This window comes from Ornithorhynchus anatinus, chromosome 8 (assembly GCF_004115215.2).
Source record: "Ornithorhynchus anatinus isolate Pmale09 chromosome 8, mOrnAna1.pri.v4, whole genome shotgun sequence".
NCBI lineage: Eukaryota > Metazoa > Chordata > Mammalia > Monotremata > Ornithorhynchidae > Ornithorhynchus > Ornithorhynchus anatinus.
In genome coordinates, this window is record NC_041735.1 from 50,405,786 (window position 1) to 50,428,991 (window position 23,206).

At 42.3% G+C, this 23,206-nt stretch overlaps 1 protein-coding gene across 1 annotated transcript in view; it reads left to right on the forward strand.

Annotated features, from left to right (window-relative positions):
* Window positions 1-23,206, forward strand: part of STT3B (STT3 oligosaccharyltransferase complex catalytic subunit B) — a 102,211-nt gene that overhangs the window by 50,209 nt on the left and 28,796 nt on the right. Inside the window, exons 4-5 of the mRNA XM_001508622.5 lie at window positions 16,266-16,331; window positions 19,607-19,706. Of these exons, the coding sequence (XP_001508672.2) occupies window positions 16,266-16,331; window positions 19,607-19,706 (166 nt within the window). The remainder of the gene's footprint in view (window positions 1-16,265; window positions 16,332-19,606; window positions 19,707-23,206) is intronic.

Consider the following 23,206-nt stretch of genomic DNA (forward strand, 5'->3'; position numbering starts at 1 on the left):
CATTTTGGAAGGTTTTAAAGCACTGTCACAGCTTCAGCCTTGTCTCCACACAGGAGCCCAGCCCAAGCTGAGCGCCAGAAAAGTGAAAAGCACTCGGCTCATCCAGACTCCTCTTTTTCACAGACCTGGCCCGCTTATGGACAAGGAAAAGAGCAGGGAGTCACATCTGACTCTGTGCGTAAGCTCCAGCATAAGTAGGCAGGAGGGAAAGGAGCATTATGAGAATAGAAAATATTTGCCTTTGGAAACTAATGAGGATTTAAATGTAACATTCATCACTTCTTTGTTTTCTTATTGCCCATATTTAGTACAGGTAGTTATAATTGACTTTCCATTGACAAGAAAGGGTGTTTCTTAACAATGAAGATGCATGCGTGAGGAATCAAATATAAGATAATTACTTTGTGCAAGTGGGTGGAGATTCTTGGTGGAAGAATGCTTTTCTTGCCCAAATTAAAAGAGAATGAAGGCAATATAGACTATTGAATTTGTCTTTAAAAATCCAATTACTGTGTTTTTGCCATATCTGATCTTGAAATGGAGGCAAGCAAACTATAAAAAAAGAAATAGTTTTCCTTGTAACCTCTTGGTCCTAGAAGCTACACATATTTTGAAGGGCTAACCCTCAAATTTCCACAAGTGCAGGTGCTTCCGCTTACCACTGTCAATGTTTTGGGGGTTTTCCCCCATTTGGTTTTCAGTGGTTCCCTATGAAAGAAACTAGAAAGACTTTTTTTAAAGTTTAATCTTTTTTGCATGCCTCACGAATTAAATTTCTAGAATTGAGAATTAAAATATTAATCAAAAAAGTAAGATGGAGAGCAGGAGAATTCCATTAAATGCTAAGACTTGTATTTTGTTAACTAAGGAATTGGTGATTAAGTGTTGCCAATTATTACCGATAACGTTGAGATAAGATGCATGAAACGTGTCTACCAGCTATAATATAGTGTACTCTCTGAAGCGCTTAGTACAGTACTCTGCACATAGTAAGTGATCAATAGATACCATTAATTGATTGGAAAGAGGTTTCCTGTATCCTTGTGGTCCTGACCACTAGGCAGGTTGATAGTTGTATAAATCTGAAATTTTATTTTTAGCCTTTCATTCAGCATTCTATATCCATTACATGTTGGATGTTAAGAAAGGCAGTCTGTTAAACTGATGTGGTTTGGGGCTGCATTTGGGTCACAAATAAACTCCCATTTATCTGTACAACTAGTCAATGGCTCTGGGACTGCTTCCCTCCTCCCCACCATGGGCCTTACCTGCGCATGCACTCATGCCCAAGCAACCTCATGCTCACGACTGACAGCTCCACCTGTATCCATTCCTTTTTATTGGATTGAAAAATTGGCAGCGGCTCCCCTTCGGTGTCAGGATTCTGCGGCACGTTGGCTGGGACTCGAGAGGGATTATTGTTACAGATAGCACCTGGAGTAGGAAATAACAATTTTTTTGTTTTGCCCATCGGGGCTGGTGGGGAGAGGTGTGGTGGGGAGGTGGGTATCTGGCAGGTTCTGCATGGTGGGAGCCCTAGCCATGTTGTAGCTAGTGCTGCTCTCTAGTTCCAAGGACAAGGTGTTCTTACCATCCTGATAAAGGTGGGGATACGCAGGAGAGCAGTGATTTACAGAAAATGTCAACAGCTTGAACAGATTTGGAAATGACTGGGAAAGCAGCACAAAACTCCAGCAGTCCTTGCCCTGGCAGTGGATGACATGATAGCCAGAATTGTTTGCGGGCCCATTTTTCAATAGGCCAGGGTCTGCTGATCCCTCATCCGGAGCAGTGAATTTTCAAAGAAAATCTTTCTCTGGACTTACCTTATATCTATGTTGTATTCTACCAAGCCCCCATCCTGTCTCCCTCTGGTTCCTCAGTTAGGCTCAAGTCTGCCAGAACACACCCTTCCCCATCTGAAAACACAAGGGATTTTCACCACACCTGGTCGTGGCTCAGTGGAAAGAGCGCGGGCTTGGGAGTCAGAAGTCATGGGTTCGAATCCCGCCTCTGCCACTTGTCACCTGTGTGACTGTGGGCAAGTCACTTAACTTCTCTGTGCCTCAGTTACCTCATCTGTAAAATGGGGATTAAGACTGTGAGCCTCACGTGGGACAACCTCATTACCTTGGATCTACCCCAGCACTTAGAACAGTGCTCTGCACATAGTAAGCACTTAACAAATACCAACATCATTATCATTATTATTATTATGTCATCCTACGAGCCACCGTTAGCATTTGTCTTTATTGAATCATATCCTCCATTTATTCTATTTTTCAGTACTCTTTTTACTTCCAATTGCATCTGTAGTTATCCTGCTCCCACTATATGTAAAGAAATTTTGTCCACTTAGCTCTTCCATTAGACTGCAAACTCCTTGAGAGCAATCACCAAATCTTACTTTTTATAGTCTCCCAAGCATCTTGTTCAGTGTTCTGCGCCCAGTAGGTACTCAGTGTTACTGAAAATGCTGCCCTCCTCTGGAGACTGTCAGCCCATTGTGGGCAGGGAGTGTTTCTATCAACTGTTATAATTGTACTCTCCCAAGCGTTTAATGCAGTGCTCTGGACACAGTAAGCGCTCAAAAACAGTTGATTGATGACTGAGAAATGGATTTGGGCAAGATGTCACATCACTTCTTTGCAGGAGGGCCTGAAGTCATCCACCTAACCCTTCAGGAATCAATTTGGGGGATCAGCCAGCCTCCTTCCTTATTTTTGTAATGGAAATGATAGACCACCAATGTGTCTCATTTCAAGTAGTGGTTCTAAAGTAGGAGTGGGCCATTATTTGAGCTGGAGCAGAGGCACCTGTTTAAACTGTTGAGGGTCATATGTTAAAAAAAAAAATTAATGCTCACAGTACTTATCAATAAAATTGATTAGGGCATTTATTTACTCTGAACCTTCATTTCACGTCCACACAAATTAAAACACTTATAATCCTGGTAATAAATTTGAATTTGTTAGAGCAGTGACGCAAACACACTGACTTTGGCTGGACTTCGTTGTGGGCTGTTTATGCCCCTGGCCTTACTTTATTCTTCTCAGCTTAGATAACAAATACAGTAGGGCTCTGCACCATAGTTGTATAGACACCTCTCTGGAGCCCTAATCTCAGTCTGTTCCAGATCCAATAGCTAGAGAGTCCCCATTCACATACAGTCAATCAGTCGATCGTATTTGAGTGCTTACTCTCTGCAGAGCACTGTACTGAGTGCTTAGGAGAATACAATCCAACTGAGTTGGTAGGCATGTTCCCTTCCCACAACAAGCTTACAGTCTAGAGATGGATAGACATTAAATTATGGATATGGGCACAAGTGCTGTCCATATCCATTTAAATGCAAGGGCTGGCCATATTTGCACATGTGCACCCCTTAGAGTTAAATTCCATTCAGAAGAGATAGAACTAGGCTCAGATGCTCCATCCAACTTTGCTTAGATCGGGGATCTCTGATACCTGGATTGCTCTGTTGTGTAGATGAGGCCAAAAGTAGGTTAAACCCTAATTCTGTTTGGTTATCATCCAGCTACTAGTTGATGGATGAGCTTTGTTAGGAATGACTGGCAGCAAATGTTAAAATGATGCGTAGGTAGGAGAAGTTAAAATTAAAATTTTCAAAATGAGAGCCATATAAAATTGACTAGGAAATGTCTTCCAGGTAGATTCTGTATCCAGCCCACTCTTGAAGATACTCAGTTTCTTAATAATGATAGTTGTTGGACAAGTAGAGAACTCCTAAACTTAATCTAATACTTGGGTTTGTTTACTTGCAACATCTGTTTCAAGGGAAAAATTCCTACTGGCCCATTCCAACCTTGCCCAGTGCACACACAGTGCTTATTCTTATGCCATAGGACCTTATTATCCCAAACGGCTCCCATTATCTGATGAACCTTCCTGATTCTCGTAACGTGTTGACATAATGAAAATTTGTGTTGTGATGTAAGGGAGTGTGTTGGTTTTATTCATTTTGTTTCCTTGGGGAGGGTGGCTGGAAAAAAAAGTCAGGTAGTAAACTGTTGTGAATGCTTTTAAAATAATAATCCCAAGTCAAATATTTGAATAGCACCAAGAACACTAATCATGTTTGGAAAAAATTGTTGGGGAATAACTAGAGCAAAATGATAGAGATCTAGGGGTTTGTTGGGAAATTTGGATGAAAGTGATGCTGTATCCAGTTGCCCCATGTTTTAGAAGGCAATTAAAATACTACAAAAAAGTCTCAAAAGGAATCCAGCAGTCATGATAAATGGTCTTGTTTGTAATGAAACCTTATTATCTAAAGAGTTTGTTGCCTGTAAATTTTCTCTTGGTCTAACTTAGATTCAGGTTGTAATTGGAGTTCTATAAGTAGAGACCGATACAATTTGGTGGCTAATTTCTAGTAGATATAGAAAGTACTTTAAAGTCCTATTGAATCGAATTAAATTGTACCGCTTAAATTTCATTTCACTCTGCGTGCATCTTAAATTCCATATATTTGACGGTTTAAGTAGCATGATCTGGTCAATTAGTATCACCTCGAAACCCTCTGCTCGCTTGAGGTGAGTAGATGATTAAAACTGCTAACGGAGCTCAACCACTAGTGCCTCTCGAAGAGATGGCAGATGCCTACAGAGCCCAAGGGTGTGCAAGTCACACGTTAAGCCACCTGCTAACTTCCCTTGCTGCGCCATGCTGTTAAGTGAGTTTCTTTGGATTGGTAGCAGGTGTGTCCTTTACCACTGGGGCCAGTAGAATACTTGTTCTCTGTGCTGTTTGGGTAAATTATTTTCTTAAGAAAATAAAAAAACAACACACACCTTAGGAAACTCCGAACTTGAGATCATGATCAGTACTTTAACCTTGGACGTGTTGAGAAACAGCTACCCTGAACAAAAGCATTCTTTCCCAGGACCCTCTGGCACCTGCATCATGAGCAGGTAAATGCTTAGAGCTTGGTAACTCATAAAAGAAAAAGGTAAAAATAAACAAAATTGGCATCAGTTCTTTTAATTTTTGTGTTTTCTTTTCCCCTGGAAAAACGTAGGCTTTACTGGCTGTGAAACTAGCCCAAGATGGAAAAGGTACACAAAGAAATTCACTGATGGTGAATTTCACTTCTTTATAGGTGTAGGTGTAACTGAAAAGGCTAGCGTGGGACACACACTCTACATACACCAAGGTTGCTCCTTTTTGTTGTGTCATAATTATTTGCTGTGCTTGGCTGTTCCTTAGCCCACCCTCTTCGTTACAAGCTGAGTTTGTAACTGTACCTTAAGCTTGACTCTTACCTCCATTCCCTCACCCTGTTCCCCATCTTGGAACTCTCCGCTCTCAACTCCACCCTCTCTACTCATCTCGACTCTCTCACCCCCCTTTCCCTCCGCCGCTGTCGCTCCACTAACCCACAACCCTGGATCACCTCCTCCGTCCACCTCCTACGCTCCTATGCTCGAGCTGCCGAGCGCTGCTGGCGAAAGTCCAAGCACCAAGCCGACCTCACACACTTCAAATTTATCCTTTCCTGCCTTAACTCTGCTCTCTCCTCCGCCAGGCAAAGCTTCTTCTCCTCCCTCATCGACACCCATGCCCGTCACCCCCGCCGACTGTTCCGGACCTTTAACTCTCTCCTTAGGCCCCCTGTTCCTCCCCCTCCCCCATCTCTCACACCCAATGATCTGGCCACCTATTTCCTCACGAAAATCAACACGATCAGGTCTGAGCTCCCCAAAGTCACCCCTCCGCCTCTCCCCTCCCCCCCACCGACCCCCTCCCCTACTTTCCCATCCTTCCCTGCAGTATCCTCAGAGGAGATCTCCTCCCTCCTCGCAAGTGCCATCCCCTCCACCTGCGCCTCGGACCCCATTCCCTCTCACCTTATTAAAACCATCGCCCCTGCCCTCCTCCCTTCCTTAACTTCTATTTTTAACCACTCAATCTCCAAGGGCTCCTTCCCCTCTGCCTTCAAACATGCCCACGTCTCCCCCATCCTAAAAAAACCCGCTCTTGACCCCACTTCCCCCTCCAGTTATCGCCCTATCTCCCTACTACCCTTCCTTTCCAAAATCCTAGAACGAGTCGTCTACAATCGATGCGTAGAATTCCTTAACTCCCATTCTCTCCTAGACCCCCTCCAATCTGGCTTCCGTCCCCTCCACTCTACCGAGACTGCTCTCTCTAAGGTCACCCGTGACCTCCTCCTTGCCAAATCCAATGGCTCTTACTCCATTCTAATCTTCCTTGACCTCTCTGCTGCCTTTGACACTGTCGACCATCCCCTCCTCCTCCATACCTTATCTCACCTTGGCTTCACGGACTCCGTCCTCTCCCGGTTCTCCTCTCACCTCTCTGGCCGGTCATTCTCGGTCTCCTTCGCCGGAGCCTCCTCCCCCTCCCATCCTTTAACTGTTGGAGTTCCTCAAGGGTCAGTTCTTGGCCCTCTTCTGTTCTCCATTTACACTCACTCCCTCGGTGAACTCATTCGCTCTCACGGCTTCGACTACCATCTCTACGCAGATGACACGCAGATCTACATCTCCGCCCCTGTCCTCTCCCCCTCCCTTCAGGCTCGCATCTCCTCCTGCCTCCGGGACGTCTCCACCTGGATGTCGGCCCGCCACCTAAAACTCAACATGAGCAAGACTGAGCTCCTCATCTTCCCTCCCAAACCCGGTCCTCTCCCAGACTTCTCTATCACCGTGGATGGCACGACCATCCTTCCCGTCTCTCGGGCCCGCAATCTCGGTGTCATCCTTGACTCGTCTCTCTCGTTCACCCCACACATCCTATCCGTTACCAAGACCTGCCGGTTTCACCTCTACGATATCGCCAAGATCCGCCCTTTCCTCTCCACCCAAATGGCTACCTTACTGTTATGGGCTCTCATTATATCCCGGCTAGACTACTGTGTCAGCCTTCTCTCTGACCTCCCTTCCTCCTCTCTTGCCCCGCTCCGGTCTATTCTTCACTCCGCTGCCTGGCTCATCTTCCCGCAGAAACGATCTGGGCATGTCACTCCCCTTCTTAAACAACTCCAGTGGTTGCCTATCGACCTCCGCTCCAAACAAAAACTCCTCACTCTAGGCTTCAAGGCTCTCCATCACCTTGCCCCTTCCTACCTCTCCTCCCTTCTCTCTTTCTACCGCCCACCCCGCACGCTCAGCTCCTCTGCCGCCCGCCTCCTCACTGTCCCTCGGTCTCGCCCATCCCGCCGTCGACCCCCGGGTCACGTCCTCCCGCGGTCCCGGAACGCCCTCCCTCCTCACCTCCGCCAAACCGATTCTCTTTCCCTCTTCAAAACCCTACTTAAAACTCACCTCCTCCAAGAGGCCTTCCCAGACTGAGCTCCTCTTCTCCCTCTACTCCCTCTGCCATCCCCCCTTTACCTCTCCGCAGCTTAACCCTCTTTTTCCCCTTTTCCCTCTGCTCCTCCACCTCTCCCTTCCCATCCCCACAGCACTGTACTCGTCCGCTCAACTGTATATATTTTCGTTACCCTATTTATTTTGTGAATGAATTGTACATCGCCTCGATTCTATTTAGTTGCCATTGTTTTTACGAGATGTTCTTCCCCTTGACTCTATTGCCATTGTTCTTGTCTGTCCGTCTCCCCCAATTGGACTGTAAACCCGTCAAACGGCAGGGACTGTCTCTATCTGTTGCCGACTTGTTCATCCCAAGCGCTTAGTACAGTGCTCTGCACATAGTAAGTGCTCAATAAATACTATTGAATGAATGAATGAACTCTCCCTCCCCAAATCTGACAGACATTGTTAGTTCCTAGCATCCCAAATCACATAAGCCCATCAACTATCTCTAGCACTTATATGTGCCTGCTTATTGCTTTTGTGTCCACCTTCCCTGTCAGAGTGTGAGCTCCTTATTTTTTTTAATGCTGGTTTTTTTAAGCCCTTACTATGTGCCAGGCACTGTTCTAAGCAGTGGGGTAGATACACATTAATTCAGTTGAGCACAGCCCTTGTGCTGCATGGGTTTCATAGTTTTAATCCCTATTTTACAAATGAGTTAACTGAGGAACAGAGAAGTCAAGTGACTGGCTCAAGGTCCCACAGCAGACAAGTGGCAGAGCTGGGATTGGAATCTAGGTCCTTCTGACTCCCAGGCCCATGCATTATCCACTAGGCCACACTGCCTCTGTGGCACTCATGTAATCAATCGTACTGAGAAGTTACTGCATGCAGAATACTGTTCTCTGCCCACAATGAGAATAGGAAAAGTGCTTATTTCACTTAACTCAAACCCAAAGTTTATCTCCTTAGCCTTCAGTGCTGCCATAGATCTTCCACAACCATCCAGTAAACCAGTCATTTCCATACTCAAAACTCTAATGGCTTCATAGTGCTTAAAACATATTTACATTAAAATCATTACAAAGGACTTCAAAGCTCTCCATTACTCTATCCCTTTATACTCTTTTTTTTTCCTACCCTGCTTGACACTCTGATCCTGTAAAGTTGAATTGCTTTGGGGAGTTTGGTATAAAACTGCCATAGCAGTAAGTGGCTAATGTGTATGCCAGCATTGCCTTAAATTACTAGGGGAGGGGTGCTCATTTTCACTATCGTTAAAAACTGCAAATATAAAATAAATAAATCTAAAGTAATGGAACCCAAAGAGCTGTGGTGTATAGAAAAAGCAGAGGTTATTAGAAATTGAAGTCTCATTTATTGTCCCTAAAATAATTTCACTGTTCCACTTCAGATGAATCCAAAAAATTCTGTCCTGTTAGCAGAAACTCTTCATTAGGCACTTCTTTAAAAGGTAGTAAGCAGCTAAATGGGCTTTGAAAACCCTAAAAACAAATTCCAGTAGTGTTTCTTTGTAAAATGTGCAATACTCATGAAGTCTTTGCTGAAGTGATGTAAAACCAAACAAAAATGAATGCACTGCGTTGTATCATAGGTGAAGGGAACAGTGGGGGTTTTTTGCTTTTTCCATTCCTTGGGGAAATTTCTTTGAAACAAAGCCTTCTCTGGGGTCAGCTTGGAGTGAATATTTTGAAAATACCTGATAAATACAATACCTAAGAAGAATTTGGAGTGTTTTTGCTGATTTGACAACCTAGGCTTCGCATATACACTTTCTGTAATTTTTCATTTGTGCCTCAAATGCATGAACTGAATTTATCATAAGAATAGTTCCACTCCAAATAATTCCAACTGCTATAATCAGTACTTAAAGAAAATGGTAGCTTATAATGAAGTCAATGCTATGACTCATTGTATCACTGACTACTTTATGAACTACCGTATACTGAGTCCTTATGACCCAGATTAATCCCTTGACACTGGAATTGGCAAAATAAAAGGAAAAAAGGGCAGTCCTGGACTTAAGTTTGTCACCAGGTTCAATGCAAGAACGTGGGCTATTGTTTGTAGTGGCAGATTAATGTCATTTATCTCTGACTCAATTTTCCAGTATCAGTCATTAAGATAGGAAATGGATGGAACTCTTCTAAATTTTTCTGACATTTGCATAAAGGACCACTTTGTGCTTGTTTAATGGTAGATTCAGATACATTTTCTATTAATGACTGAAGGGTTCAAATATCCACCATTCACTTTCAAAATTTAGGAGGCATTAAAAGTAAATCTTAGTATCCCTATTTTCATTTTTAGACACTAAATTGTATCTATCTCCGAGGGTATTTAAACATTAGAGCAAAATGAAATGCAGTGCAATTCAATTGCTACCTAACCCAAAGCAGCTGGCCAAATATAGATTATCCAAAAGCAGGACAGATGGCACCTGAAGATTAAAAAGTTGGAATTCTGTCACTTATAGGAGATGGCAGATTTAAAAGATATGATCTTCCAATCCTCCTGGTAACCACCCATCTTCAGTTCATATCCCAAAAGCACTATACATACAGAGGCAATTTTAACACTATCTTGGGCCAAGACTGAGACTTTTATTAAGTCAGAACCCCATTGAGTTGCACTTGGTGATAAATGGGAAGTCGAACAGTTGGGTAAAGGCCTGTTTTCTGAGCCACAGAAAGTGTCCACGTGTTTGTTTAGGATAGGCACAACTATAGTAAAGTTTACTATAAGACCAAAGTAAATTCAGTCTAAATATTTTTAAGCCACCAATTTTATGGTTTTACTCAATTTCTACTCTCTGATTCATTAATCACATTTCTTTAAAGCCAGTTTAAAAAGAAAAAAATAGTACAACCTTATGGAATGTTTACTGTAAAATTCTAAATCTGTTTTGGTCTTTTAAAACACGTATTTTGATTGTCAGAACCCATAGGAAATGTGTTTAAAAATGTTTCATGCTACTATTCTACTGTATATCAAATGGATGGTTCTCTGCTGACTTGCTAAGTCAGCATACCAACAATTGTCAGTCATTTAATAAACACCCTTGAGTGCTTGGAATGGTGCATCAAAAATAAGACAAATTCTCTGTCTTCAAGGATTTTACAATCTAATAGAGTGGGAGGGTTCGGGGAAATATTGATGATTCCCAAACAACTGAAACAGGAAGAACAATGAGGATAGTAGCAATAGCATTTATTGAATGCTTACTTGATGTGTTGCATTATACCAGGCACTTGAGAAGTACAGAATAACCACCATCCTCAAGTTCCCTGCCTACAAGGGAACTGTGGAGACAAATATCAAAATTTTTTCAACAGTCATAATAAAACAGAGAGGAGATCTATATTTGATTGCTAAGGATGGTGTAAAGTTTAAGCGCGTGAGGTGGTTTGGAGGATGAAATGGCTGAGCATGCTGGTAAATTAATTGTGGAATGTAGTTAGAGGAGGTTGGATTTTTAGGAAGGATTTAAATATGGTGAGGGAGGAGGTTCTAAGCTGGAAGAACAACATGAGCTTGGAAATGCTGGGGTGATAGAGAAGGTGGTTTAGCTGAAAGGTTGGGCTAGGGACCAACAAGTGGAGAGTAGATAGGTACGGTGGTGCCAGCTGGTGGGAGATACCTGGAGCCATTCGTGAGTTTTTGTTCAGTGCTGAAAGACACAATCAATCAGTGATATTCACTGAGTGCTGATTGTGTGCAGAGTACTGTACTAAGCAGTTAAAGTACAACAGCAGATTTGGTAGGTGCAGTCTGAGCCCACAAGGAGCTTACAGCCTACATGATACATTGTAGACAGAGAAATAGAGTGTAGGGTATTTACATAAGCGCTGTTTGGCTGCCATAGGGGGGTACCCAGTAAACTGCAGTCGGCACAGAGCAGAAGGTGGATGGGGGAAAATGAAGGCGGAAATGATGGGGGAAAAGGAAGGTCTCTTGGAGGAGAGCTGATTTTGAGAGAGAGTTAAAGGTGGGGAGAGAGCGGTTGACTGTCGGATATAAAGGGAGAGGAAGTTCCAGGCCTGAGAGAAGAAGTAGGCAAGGGTATGATTAAAATGATTTGATTGGTTCAGTTGACAACAGTTGTCCATACTTGGGGATTGAAGTAAAAATGCAGTGATATTTCTGATGTTATTATCCTTCTCATCTGAGGTGCACCCTTCACAAACACTGAAAATAATCAGCCATACAATGCTGAGCTCAATTCTAATTAATACTTGTGGTTAAGTGCTTACTATGTGCCAAGCCCTGGCACATATTAAGCCCTGGCAGGGTAATACAAGCAAATCAGGTTGGACATAGTCCCTGTCCTACATTGGAGTCACAATCTTAATCCCACTTTACAGATGAGTTAACTGAATCACAGAGAAGTGAAGTGCACGTAGCAGACAAGTGGCGGAGTTGGGATAAGACCTTCCCAAAGCCAGAAAATGGGAAAAAGACATCCTTCTCCATCCAATTTTCTGTCCAAAGCAGGCCCACTCCTGTCTCCTTCAGGAAATTTGGGATTAGCTCATGAGAAATGCAAACACCCTGCCTCTGTATTTGAGACATTGAAGGTTTTGGGGAGAGAATAGCTGGGGACCGAGTCATGCTTCAGGAGATGATCTTTTGGGTAGTTTGGAGTAAAGATTGGCATGTGGAGACACTTGATACTTCAACCCACCCTCACCCCCTCAGCACTTATGGATATATCTGTAATTCATTTTTTTCTGAATGTCTGTCTCCCCCTCTAAACTGGAAGCTTGTTGTGGACAGGGAACAGGTCTAACAACTCAGTTGTATTGTTCCCTCCCAAGTGCTTAATACAGTGCTCTACACAATAAACACTCAAATATCATTGCTTGATTGATTGAGATACCACCTTGGATTGAAGTTCGATGATGTCTTTGTTGGAAAGATTTCTGCTATATGAAATGCAAAGCTTTCCACAGCCATATTGAGTTGTTCATCAATATTTGAGTGCCTTGGGTATGCAGAAAACAATGAAAGAAAAGGACACTGATACTGCCCGTAGAGATCCTATAATTTAATGGGGGACAGGGAGGAGGTGTACAGGCAGACACAGATTGAATAAATGCCATGGGAAAATGTAGCTCCAGTTGGCAGGAAAAAAAGTAAACCTAAAATGTATAGTGGATTACATAAAGAGACATTTGTATCAGGTATAGTTTACCTTATGTGGCCATTTGATGTCCTTGAGCTTCCATAATTAAGATGGTTGTCAAAAAATTCAGTGTCACTGGGATCAAGACTAACTTTTAGAGTGCCTCTTAATATAATCCTCTCAGTCTCTTCTCAACACATTGGACATTGAACCATGACAGTTACTCTTACTATGACCTTTCAGCTAGTTGGAGAGGCACAAAGGCATATTCTGTTCCATTTAAAAATGTTTGCGAGGTAATGTCATAAGGGTAAGAATCAGTTAATTGTTCATTTGTTCTTGGTTCTCTTCAGCCATCAACCTGTTTCATTGCTGATTATTTCACCAACCTGTCAAGGCATTTTGAATTTTAATCTTGTGCCATCCTTTGCACTTAAAATGCATTCATTAATTCAGTAGTATTTATTGAGCACTTACTATATGCAGAACACTGTACTAAGTGCTTGGAATGGACAATTCGGCAACAGAGACAGTCCCTGCCCATTGACGGGCTTACAGTCTAATCAGGGGAGACAGACGGACAAAAACAAGACAACTTAGTCACGATAAATAGAATCAAGGGGATGTACACCCCATTAACAAAATAAATAGGGTAATAAAAATAGATACAAATGAGCACAGTGCTGAGGGGAGGGGAAGGGAGAGGAGGAGGAGCAGAGGGAAAGGGGGGAAAGGGAGCTTAGCTGAGGCGAATTAAATTAGTCTATGTTGCCTAATAATAATGGTATTTGTTAAGTTCTTGCTATGTGCCAATCACTGTTCTGAGCACTGGGTTAGATACAAAGTGTTCAGGTTGTCCCACATGGGGCTCACAGTCTTAATCCCCATTTTACAGATGAGATAACTGAGACCTAGAGAAGTGCAGTGGCATGTCCAGGTTCACACAGCAGACAAGTGATGGAGCTGGGATTAGAACCGCGCCCTCTGACTCCCAAACCTATGCTCTTTCCTCTAAAATATGCTGCTTTTCTATTCCATCATGCAAGTAATAAGCATTTAAGTTGATTAGAACAACGAAACACGCTTGATCATCTCAATACACTTTAGCTGTGTTCTTTGAAAATGTGGTTATAAGTGGCTGTGTCATGGGGTACATTTTCCAGGAGACTTTCTATATTTCTAAATAGGTTGACTCCCTATTTTAATATTATTAGAGTATTTGTTAAGTATTGTATTGAGTGCTAGGGTAGATACTAGTTAATCAGGTTGGTCGCAGTCCCTGTCCGTCATGGGGCTCACAGTCTAAGTAGAAAGGAAAGCAGGCATTGATTCCCCATGTTACAGTGGAGGAAACTGAAGAAGTAAAGTGAACTGCCCAGTGTCACACAGCAGCCCAGAGCCAGGATTAGAATCCAGGTCCTATGACACCCAGGCTGTTTCCACTAGGCATTACTGCCTCCCATTAACTAAGGAATCTCACCAACTTGCAAATGTAACACAAACTGTTGGCAGAGAGTCCACCAAGAGCCATTCTTAATAGGTTGCTTAATTCCATTTTCAATTGGGAGGGGTCGGGAAAGGATTTACTCACCACAGTGACGGAGCCATTCAGCCACATACATGGGATAATGGCATCAAATAATTACAGGTGGCATCTCTGTGATGGTCGTAACTGAGTAAGATGATGACGACGGTGATAGTGGTATTTGTTATTAACTTACTATGTACTAAGCGCTGGGATAGATACAGAATAATCATGTTGGACAGTCCCTATTCCATGTGGAACTCACATTTAAGGGAGAGGGAGAATGGGTATTGAACAGGTAAGATATTAAACAACATTGATTTTCTCCTCGAGCTAATTGAAAAGTAGGTTAGTTTTAAACCACAGCATGGCCTAATCCCAGCTCTCACACTTGCACGCTGTGACCTTAGGCAAGTCTTTCAACCTCTCTGTATGCGTTATCTCACCTATCAAATGGGGATAAAATATCTATTCTCCTTCCTTCACACTGTGACTCCTCTATGGGACAGGGGTTGTGTCCAATCTGATTACCTTGTAAGTACTCAGTGCTTAGCACAGTTCTTGGTGCATAGTGCTAAGTATAATCATTCTTTTTGTTATTATAAATGGCCTGGGATATGCCTGTAAACCGTTTATAATTAGTTTGATTTGGGCCTTCATTGAGAAGGAAGGAAATCATAATAATAATTGTGGTACTTGTTAAGTGCTTACCATATGCCAAGCACTATCCTAAGTGCTGGGGTATATTCAAGTTAATCAGGTTGGGCACAGTCCCTGTCCCACATTGGGCTCACATTCTTGTTCCCCATTTTGCAGATGAGGTAACTTGAGGCACAAAGTTGAGTAACTTGCCCAAGGTCACACAGCAGACAAGTGAGAAGCTGCATGGCATTGTGGATCGAGCACGGGCCTGGGAGTCAGAAGGTCATGGGTTCTAATCCCAGCTCTGCCACTTGTCTGCTGTGTCCTTGGGCAAGTCACTTAACTTCTCTGTGCCTCAGTTACCTCATCTGTAAAATGGTAGTTTTACAACCTGATTAGCTTGTATCCATCCCAGTGCTTAGTACAGTATCTGGCACACAATAAGCACTTAACAGATGCTATAATTGTAATTATCATGTGGCAAAGCTAGGATTAGAACCCAGGTCCCTCTGATTCCCAGGCCCATGCGCTATCCACCAAGCCATGCTGCTTTTCTCATCAAGAACCCCTTTTAGGACTGTGCTTTCCATCATTTGTTTCCCTTATCCAGATAGCTGAAAGTACTAAGAACAAGTTGAAATAAGTGCCTCTCCTTTATCTCCACAAGCATGGCACATTTTTAACTAATCAGATTCTTATTCCTCATTTTACCAGGGCAATTTTATCAGTGTAAAATGTGGAAAAAAATACCCCTCTGGCTTTCCCTCCTATTTTTCAACAGTATTCGTTTAGATGTCCTTCATCACTACTGCCTTAGTTATAATGAGCCTCCCAGAAGTACCTAAGTTCCTACAAGAGGCTACTTAGGCACTGGGAAACTAGAGCCCCTTATTTGAATAAGGAAACCTGTTAACAGCAGTGCATTGTAAACTCATTTGAAGCATGAAATGAGTCTATTAAAGTTGATTTTCATGTAGGAGTAGATGTATCTATTGTGCAGTTTATTGGAAATTAGCCAGGAGAAAGCTAGTGCAGCCTGCCTTTATTCTGAAAAGAAAACCTGGGGTAGAATAGGTGAAGTTTCTATGGCAGCCCATAGTAACTCAGATTAAATGTAATAGCCTTCTCTTTCATGCCCTTGAACATCCAGTCGGGCTATTTTCTTTTTCTTCTCCTTGCTTACTTATTTCTCCCCTCAGAGCCAATGGGCAAAATAACTATCCCAGTGATGGACTGCTGGGCCAAACTGATGGTCATGGAGAAGTGTACTTTTCCAAAGAGAGTCTATTCTAGATAATGTTTTCAGATAAGCAGTGTGGCTCTAACGAGTTTGTACATTTCAAATGTTAAATGATTGCAGTAGCTTTTAAGAAAAATTCCCATAAACAGAAAGAGAATTAGATATTAAGGTTCAGAATTTAATTTCCCCAAGAAATAAGGCTATATAAAATTGAAAAGTAGAAAAACTTCCCAAACTTAAAAATAAACATGCGTTCGACTATAGCATCACTTTAGTAAGCTGCCCACCTTTAACCAACCGTTTTACAATTAATACCCAGTGAAAGGAGATTCATGAAATACTTATTTTTTTCTTAATGCAATTACCAGTCTTCAAATTTCTCTTTTCTCTCTCTCTCTTTTTTTTTTTTAGGTAAAATCTGTGAAAACTGGGTCTGTCTTTTGGACAATATGCTGCTGCCTATCCTACTTTTATATGGTAAGATTTTTAATGGTAAAATAATGTTCAAGGGCATAGTAAATACTGAATGTATCCAATATTTATATTTAGATCTCTGCTAGCACTTTTAGTTACATTTTTTCAGCCTCCAGTAAGTAGTCTTCCTCAGGGACAGTGTTCCCGCTTCTTTGTTTTCATTGTTCGGTAATCCCATAAGGTTATGAACCGCAGCAGGTAAATGTTTCAGTTAAATAGGTGACAGTATGCAGTCAGTAGAGTACAGCCATGAATATTATTGAAAGTCATAGAGACAGTCATACAGGGGCTCCTAAATGGTGATGACTGTGTAATATAATCATACCTGCAAAATGACATGCAAATGTTTACAATCTAATTTGCCAATTTTTCTCAACAAATCAGATCTGAAAGCTGACATCAAATTCTATACCCTAATGAGATTGCTGCCCAGAGATAGCCTTGTTGATAAAGAGATAGAAAACCAAATCAAGAAGTCCACTGTGGTCTCCAAGAGGTCGCAGAAAGAGCACTGCGCCATCATCAAGCTCCAGACCAAACAGAAGATAAGCGAAGCTGCGTTAGTGGCGGTTTTTCCAATGGCTGTGAGAGGTGTACCTGCAATACATAATAATAATGGTGTTAAGTGTTTACTATGTGCCAAGCACTGTACCACTGGGGTAGGTACAAGGTAATCAGGTTGTCCCACGTGGGGCTCACAGTCTTAATTCCCATTTTACAGATGAGGTAACTGAGTCCCAGGGAAGTTAAGTGGCTTGTCCACGGTCACACAGCAGACAAGTGGCGGAACTGGGATTAAAACCCACAACCACTGACTCCCAAACCCGTGCTCTTTCCACTGAACCACGCTGCTTTTGACGTGCAGTTTTAGAAGCCTCACCTATGAGCTGTACGGAAAAGTGCCGAGACAGAATTAAGTCAGGCTCTGGAGCAGAGTCAACCTCCCAGTGGTGAAGTAATGCTCACCCCACCACTGTTTTCCTGGGCAGGGTATCTGGGGAATGCATGATGTCAAGAGACTTAGAGCAGTTGGCAAGTGGCAAATTTAGAAAGGTTCTAAAGCTGCAGTCTTTCACATTTGGCCTATTTTGCAGTGGTGATTACTGAACATCTGCGGTCTCTCACTTGAGAATAAGTGGATTAAAGAAGGGCAGAAATACTAGTAAGGAAAAGAAGCAGTGTTCTAGTGGATAGAGCCCAGGCCTGGGAGTCAGAAGGGCCTAGGTTCTAATCCCGGTTCTGCCACTTGTCTGCCATGTGACCTTGGGCAAGTCACTTCTTTGTGCCTCAGTTACGTCGCCTGCAAAATGGAGATTAAGACTGAGCCCCATGTGGGACATGGACTGGGTCCAACCTGATTAACTTATATCACCCCAGATCTTAGTAGAGTCTGACGCATAGTAAGTGCTTAATATTACCATAGTACCATAGCCCCCCCCCCCAAAAAAAACCCCAAAAGATCCTTGTTTTCCTGTTGGCTAGAAGAGATCTGCAAGAAGACACTTCTAGTGAATAGCTCTTTCTTCTGCTTGCCCATATCTGCCAGTAGGTGGAGTTGGACTTCATCCTGCTATGTGAAAGTCAGAATACTTTCAGTTTGCTTTAAACTAAAATATTGAGTTCTGTTATCCACACAGAGCTCTGGTGGAGCTACAGTCACCCTCTAAAACCACGAAAGGTAAAGCAGTCTCCTCCAATCCCCCTCTCCCTTCTTTGCCCCCACCACTTATTGTTTGCTTAAACGAAGTCGTGGCTCTGCTTCACGCGGAGAATCCCTCTCAGTGTCAGTTTCCTTATATCCTTTTCCTTCCCCCGGTGCATGATGGAGAAGGGTCCCAGTGAACATAAAGGGGGGACAGCAAAACGCTTTGGAATACCCGGAAGAATAAGGTTGTATACCAGCCTGAATCCCCACCAAGATTTTCGTTGGCTTTTCAGAGCTGAAATGAATTGCTATGACTTCTCTTCTGAATGCGGTATATTTAAAGATGCAGCATATGTCTTGGAGTCAGGGAGTCAGGATTTAGGGTCTAATCCAAGCTGTGCCTCAGTTCCGTCATCCGCAAAGTGGGGATTCAGGATCCGTTGTCCCTCCTACTTTAAACTGTGAGTCCCATGTGGCCAGTAGTAATCTTTTATCTATCCCAGTGCATAGTACGGTGCTAGACACTTCGTAAGCATTTAAAAAATGCTGCAATCATCATTATTTTGCCTGAATAGACAGGAAAAAAGAAAGCCTTATCGTGGAGGTCGTTGGGTCTTTTTGAGTGCCGGTGATACAGAATATGGCACAAGGTCGGCCTCAAGGTTCAGACCAAGTGGAAGTCTGCAGAGCTGGAGTAGAATCCCATTTGTCCAGGGTTGCAAGACCTGGGATTAGCAAACCCGTTTTACCCAATTTGTCAAGCATGTCACCTGTGAGTCCTATGTATCAAGTAGCAAGGAAGACAAACATGCACAGTTAGCCTTTAAAGTAATTTCGTAGCATTGGAGCAAAAACTCTTTGCAGCACAGTTATTTAAGGTAAGGTTTGATGGATGATTCAGTCAATCAGTGCTGTTTATTGAATGGTTACTGTGTGCAGGGTACTGTAATAAGCACTTAGGAGAGAACCATATAAGAGTCAGTAGACACGTTCCTTGCCCATAAGTCTAGAGAGGAGCTTATGGTTTCCAGGGAGAATGGAATCGTCAAGTTTGTGTGAAATGCTCAGCTGCCAAAGGCTCAAATGCCATTGCCATTAAACCAGGATGATAATGAAGCACACTTTCAAACTGCAGCGGAAATGTGGGTTGCGCAGAGGCACCAGGAAAAGCCCATTAACCTAATATGAAACCCCACCCCCCCAACTCAACCTTCACTGCAACAGTTTTGTAGGGAAGCGGGGCTGAACTTCTCACACCCACTTACTGCATCAGCCTCATTCAGTTCCACGAGGCTCAATGCCAATGATCTCTTGGCATTTTCTCTTCCTCTTCCCAACACTTGCAGTAGGAAGGAGCTAACTAATCTGCAGCCTTGATACACCCCAGGTGGACAATCAATAGTTAACTGAATAGTTACTCATCTGGGGGCATTAGTATTCAGCAACAGAAGCCTAAAATTAAAATTAATTGTATTTAATTTCATCAGCTTCCCTGTGGATACTAAAATGTCCAGAATTTCATACTGATTTGGTAATACCTTGATCATTACATCAGAGCTAAGAGTTTTCTACCCAGCTTACCAATATTTTAAAAAATTCAGTTTTTATCTTGTGTTTTTTTTTTCCCTCTTAGGTTTCTGCATGGGGTGGTTATGTGTTCATCATCAATCTCATTCCACTGCATGTGTTTGTGCTGTTACTGATGCAGAGGTACAGCAGGAGGGTCTACATAGGTGAGTGATCTGACTTGAAACCTTCCATGTGAAAAATTGTACAGATACTTTTTATTAAACTAGCATATTTACTGCACATTTGTGTCTGGGAAAATGAAGATAATCTCTCTTCTCTGGGCCCCTTATGCTAAGAGGGAAGTTCAGACCATCCCATTTCAACATGTAGTGTTTTGTTATCTGGTTCTTTCAGTTTTTTGTATTACTAATATTTTGATCAGACAGCCACTGTTTGAATGATGAAGACTATATCTTAAATCAGAGAACAATTTGTCCAAAATTCATGCTCATTGGTTTTTAGATATCTCAACAGTAAATGTGACCAGCTCCAAATTATGCATCTTTCCCCCATTACATTACATTCTGCTACTGTTAAACATAAAACACTTTTTTGTGCTTTGAAAGCTATATTTTCAGCAAAGTTGACACACCTTCAATATTTCTTGGTCAGTATACTTCTGTTGTGCAGACAGGAGTCCCTGAATGAATCTCTTTCCTAACATGATAAATACACAAAATTGACACTGAGGAATGATAGTGCATCCTTGGACCATTTTTCAGGACAAGAGAACACCATTGAGAAACTTAAGGGCATGATAAATAGTAATCTACAACCAATATAAATGGTAAATTTACTTCATTTCGGAGCAGGGGTGTGCAAATTTGGATTATTCAGTCCATCAAACTTTGAAAAAGTAAAATGTCATGTGAAGTTAATTAGAAAGACATGATGGTTTAAAAAAAAAGTGGGAAAGTTTTAGAATCTTTATAAGTCACCACTGAACTTGCCCCTGCCTTGTTAAAGCAAAATCTGTATTTATAAAAAGCTAGTGAGTTTGCCTTCTCCTTGGTTGGATCTGACATGTCAAGGAATTTCTGTGAATGGGTGAAGTATGAGGCTGCTAAGAAAGAGAACATTTCAGCCCTACTCCCCCTGTTATTTATTTATTTGTTTATATTGCTATCTATCTTCTCCCTTGTAGACTGTAAGCTCTTTGTGGGAAAGGGATGTGTCTGTGTTGTACTCTCCCAAGCACTTAGTACAGTGCTCTGCACACATTAAGCATGCAATACGATCTAATATATTTCCTATAGCCACTATGAAGAGTTCTGATAACACCTCCCACCCTTTGGACAGTATCAGGGAAACATGGAGAAAGCAGGTCTCCCCAGCTGTCCACCACCAGTTCAGTTGGGAATGAATGAATGGTACCAAAAAGTCCAGGAGGAAAATAGCGAAGTGGAGAAGGCCTGGATCCCCTATCCAGACCTCACTACCGCGACATGGAGCTGCTCCTCATCTCTGTGCCAGAGGGACCATCAGGGAAGCACAGCTAAATCTTCCTGTCCCTGAATTTGACCTGCCTTTTGGACACTGCATAATTGGCATAAATACAGTCATTGATCCTTTCCTGCCTGGTTGACTGCATCAGCTTCTACTAACCTCCCAGCCTCCTGTTTCTCCCCACTCCAATCCATACTTCACTCTGCTGCCCGGATCATTTTTCTGCAGAAACACTCAGGACAGTTTTCCCACTTATTAAGAAACTCCAGTAGTTGCCCATCCACCTCCATATCAAACAAAAACTCACCATTGGCTTGAAAGCGTCAATTACCTTGCCCCCTCCTCCCTCACCTCTCTAGTCTCGTACTACAAATCAGACTGCACACTTCAAGCCTCACTGTACCTCCATCTCATCTATTTTACCGCTGTCCCCTCACCCAAGTCCTGCCTCTGACCTGGAACACCCTCCCTCCTCAAATCTAACAGGCAATTACTATTCTCCTCCCCTTCACCACTTCAAAGCCTTATTGAGGGCACATCTCCTCCAGGAGGCCTCCCTTGACTAGGAGACCCTCTTTTCTTCTCTCACTCCCTTCTGTGTTGCCCTGACTTGCTCTCTTTTGTTTATCGCCCCCTTCTAGCACTACCGCCCTTTTGTACATATCTGTAATTTATTTATATTCATGTCCATCTCCCTCCACCCCCCACCCCCATAGACTGTAAGATCATTGTGGGCAGGGAATGTGCCTGTTTATTGTTGAATTGTGCTCTCCCAAGTGCTTAGTACAATGCTGTGCACACAGTAAGTGCTCAATAAATATGATTGAATGAATGAAGGGATGGGAGCAGCCAAGAGACGTGTACATGAATCCTTCTCTTTTGTGTTTTGATCAATCCCTGCCTTAGTGTTTTACTCATAGCTACCTAGAGACTCTCCCAAGAAAATAGACTCAGTTCTCTACAAGGCCTCCAATGACCTCCTCCATGTCAAATGTAATGATTCAGTCCTGTCATCCAACTTTGCCTGCTCTTCTCCTGCTCCAGCTGTTCTATCTCCAGCTCTTTAGCCGGCTTTTTTTCTGCCTCTCATCCCTTTGTGTCAAGGTCCCATAGAGTTCTGTGGGGGCTTTCCTTCTCTTCTCATTTTACACAAATTACTGTGACATCTTCCCCCATGGCTTTAACTCCCACTTTTGTGAGCCACTCACATATAATCAAATATATTGGATTCGTAGTTCCCTTTTCTTCCCAGAGATCTAGAGAATTCTTTCATGCACCTCCTCTTTCAAGCCAATTCTTGTTAGCGGGGTGGTAGGAGGGGAGAGAGAGAATAGCTCCGTGTTAATGTTTCAAAACCTAAGCACACTGATTGTCAGAGAAGTCCTGACTGTTAGGTTTAGTATTTAATCCCCTACTCTGCCTCCCGTTATATGCATTATAAAAAGTAAGGAGAATAATTTTGGGGGGGGAGAAAGTAAACTGGTTAATATATAATTTCATTTGTGTCATCAATAATGGTGGGTCCAGGAAACTTGTATGAATCACATCTTGAGTTTGCAATTTATTCTTCCACCTTTTTTTTTTTAGAATAAGCTTTTATCTTCGTGGTTTATAGGGGAGATGCACTACCAAAATTTAAGTCATTGTTCTGGAATGTAGGAAATTTGATCTCTTAGAATATGCTTCATTCACCATTGTTAAATCACTGTTATCTTTGTGTTACAACCTCCACTTTCCTCATTTTCATATAATAATGCTAATAATAATTTTTACGACAAATCTTAAAACAGTGTTTTGTGGCAATTTTTGTTGGACCATCATTATAAAAAGCCAAAGCAGTTTTGCATGCACCACACATCCTTCAGTCCATAAAAAAGCTTTTGTGATCTTATATCTTGGGAAATACGTACCTATAAAAAGAAGAAAAGCTAATCCTTCTGTTGAGTAAAATGAAGTGTAAAGCAATAAACATTGAGTTCATATTAATATATTTGGCAGCTTTGAACAAACATATCTTTCTGTGTCTAGAACAATTTAGAGGATTTTGAATTACTTTAATGTTGGTATATGTATGTCTTAAAAAAATGCACTTCAAGGTGCCTGAAAACTTAACATAGACTGGAGGATGAGTTTAGATTGTATTTGAAATGTTATACCATCCTCTTGATCGTCTTCAAAGCCTCATTGAAGTAAAGAAAACAAAAACCAAGAAGAATAT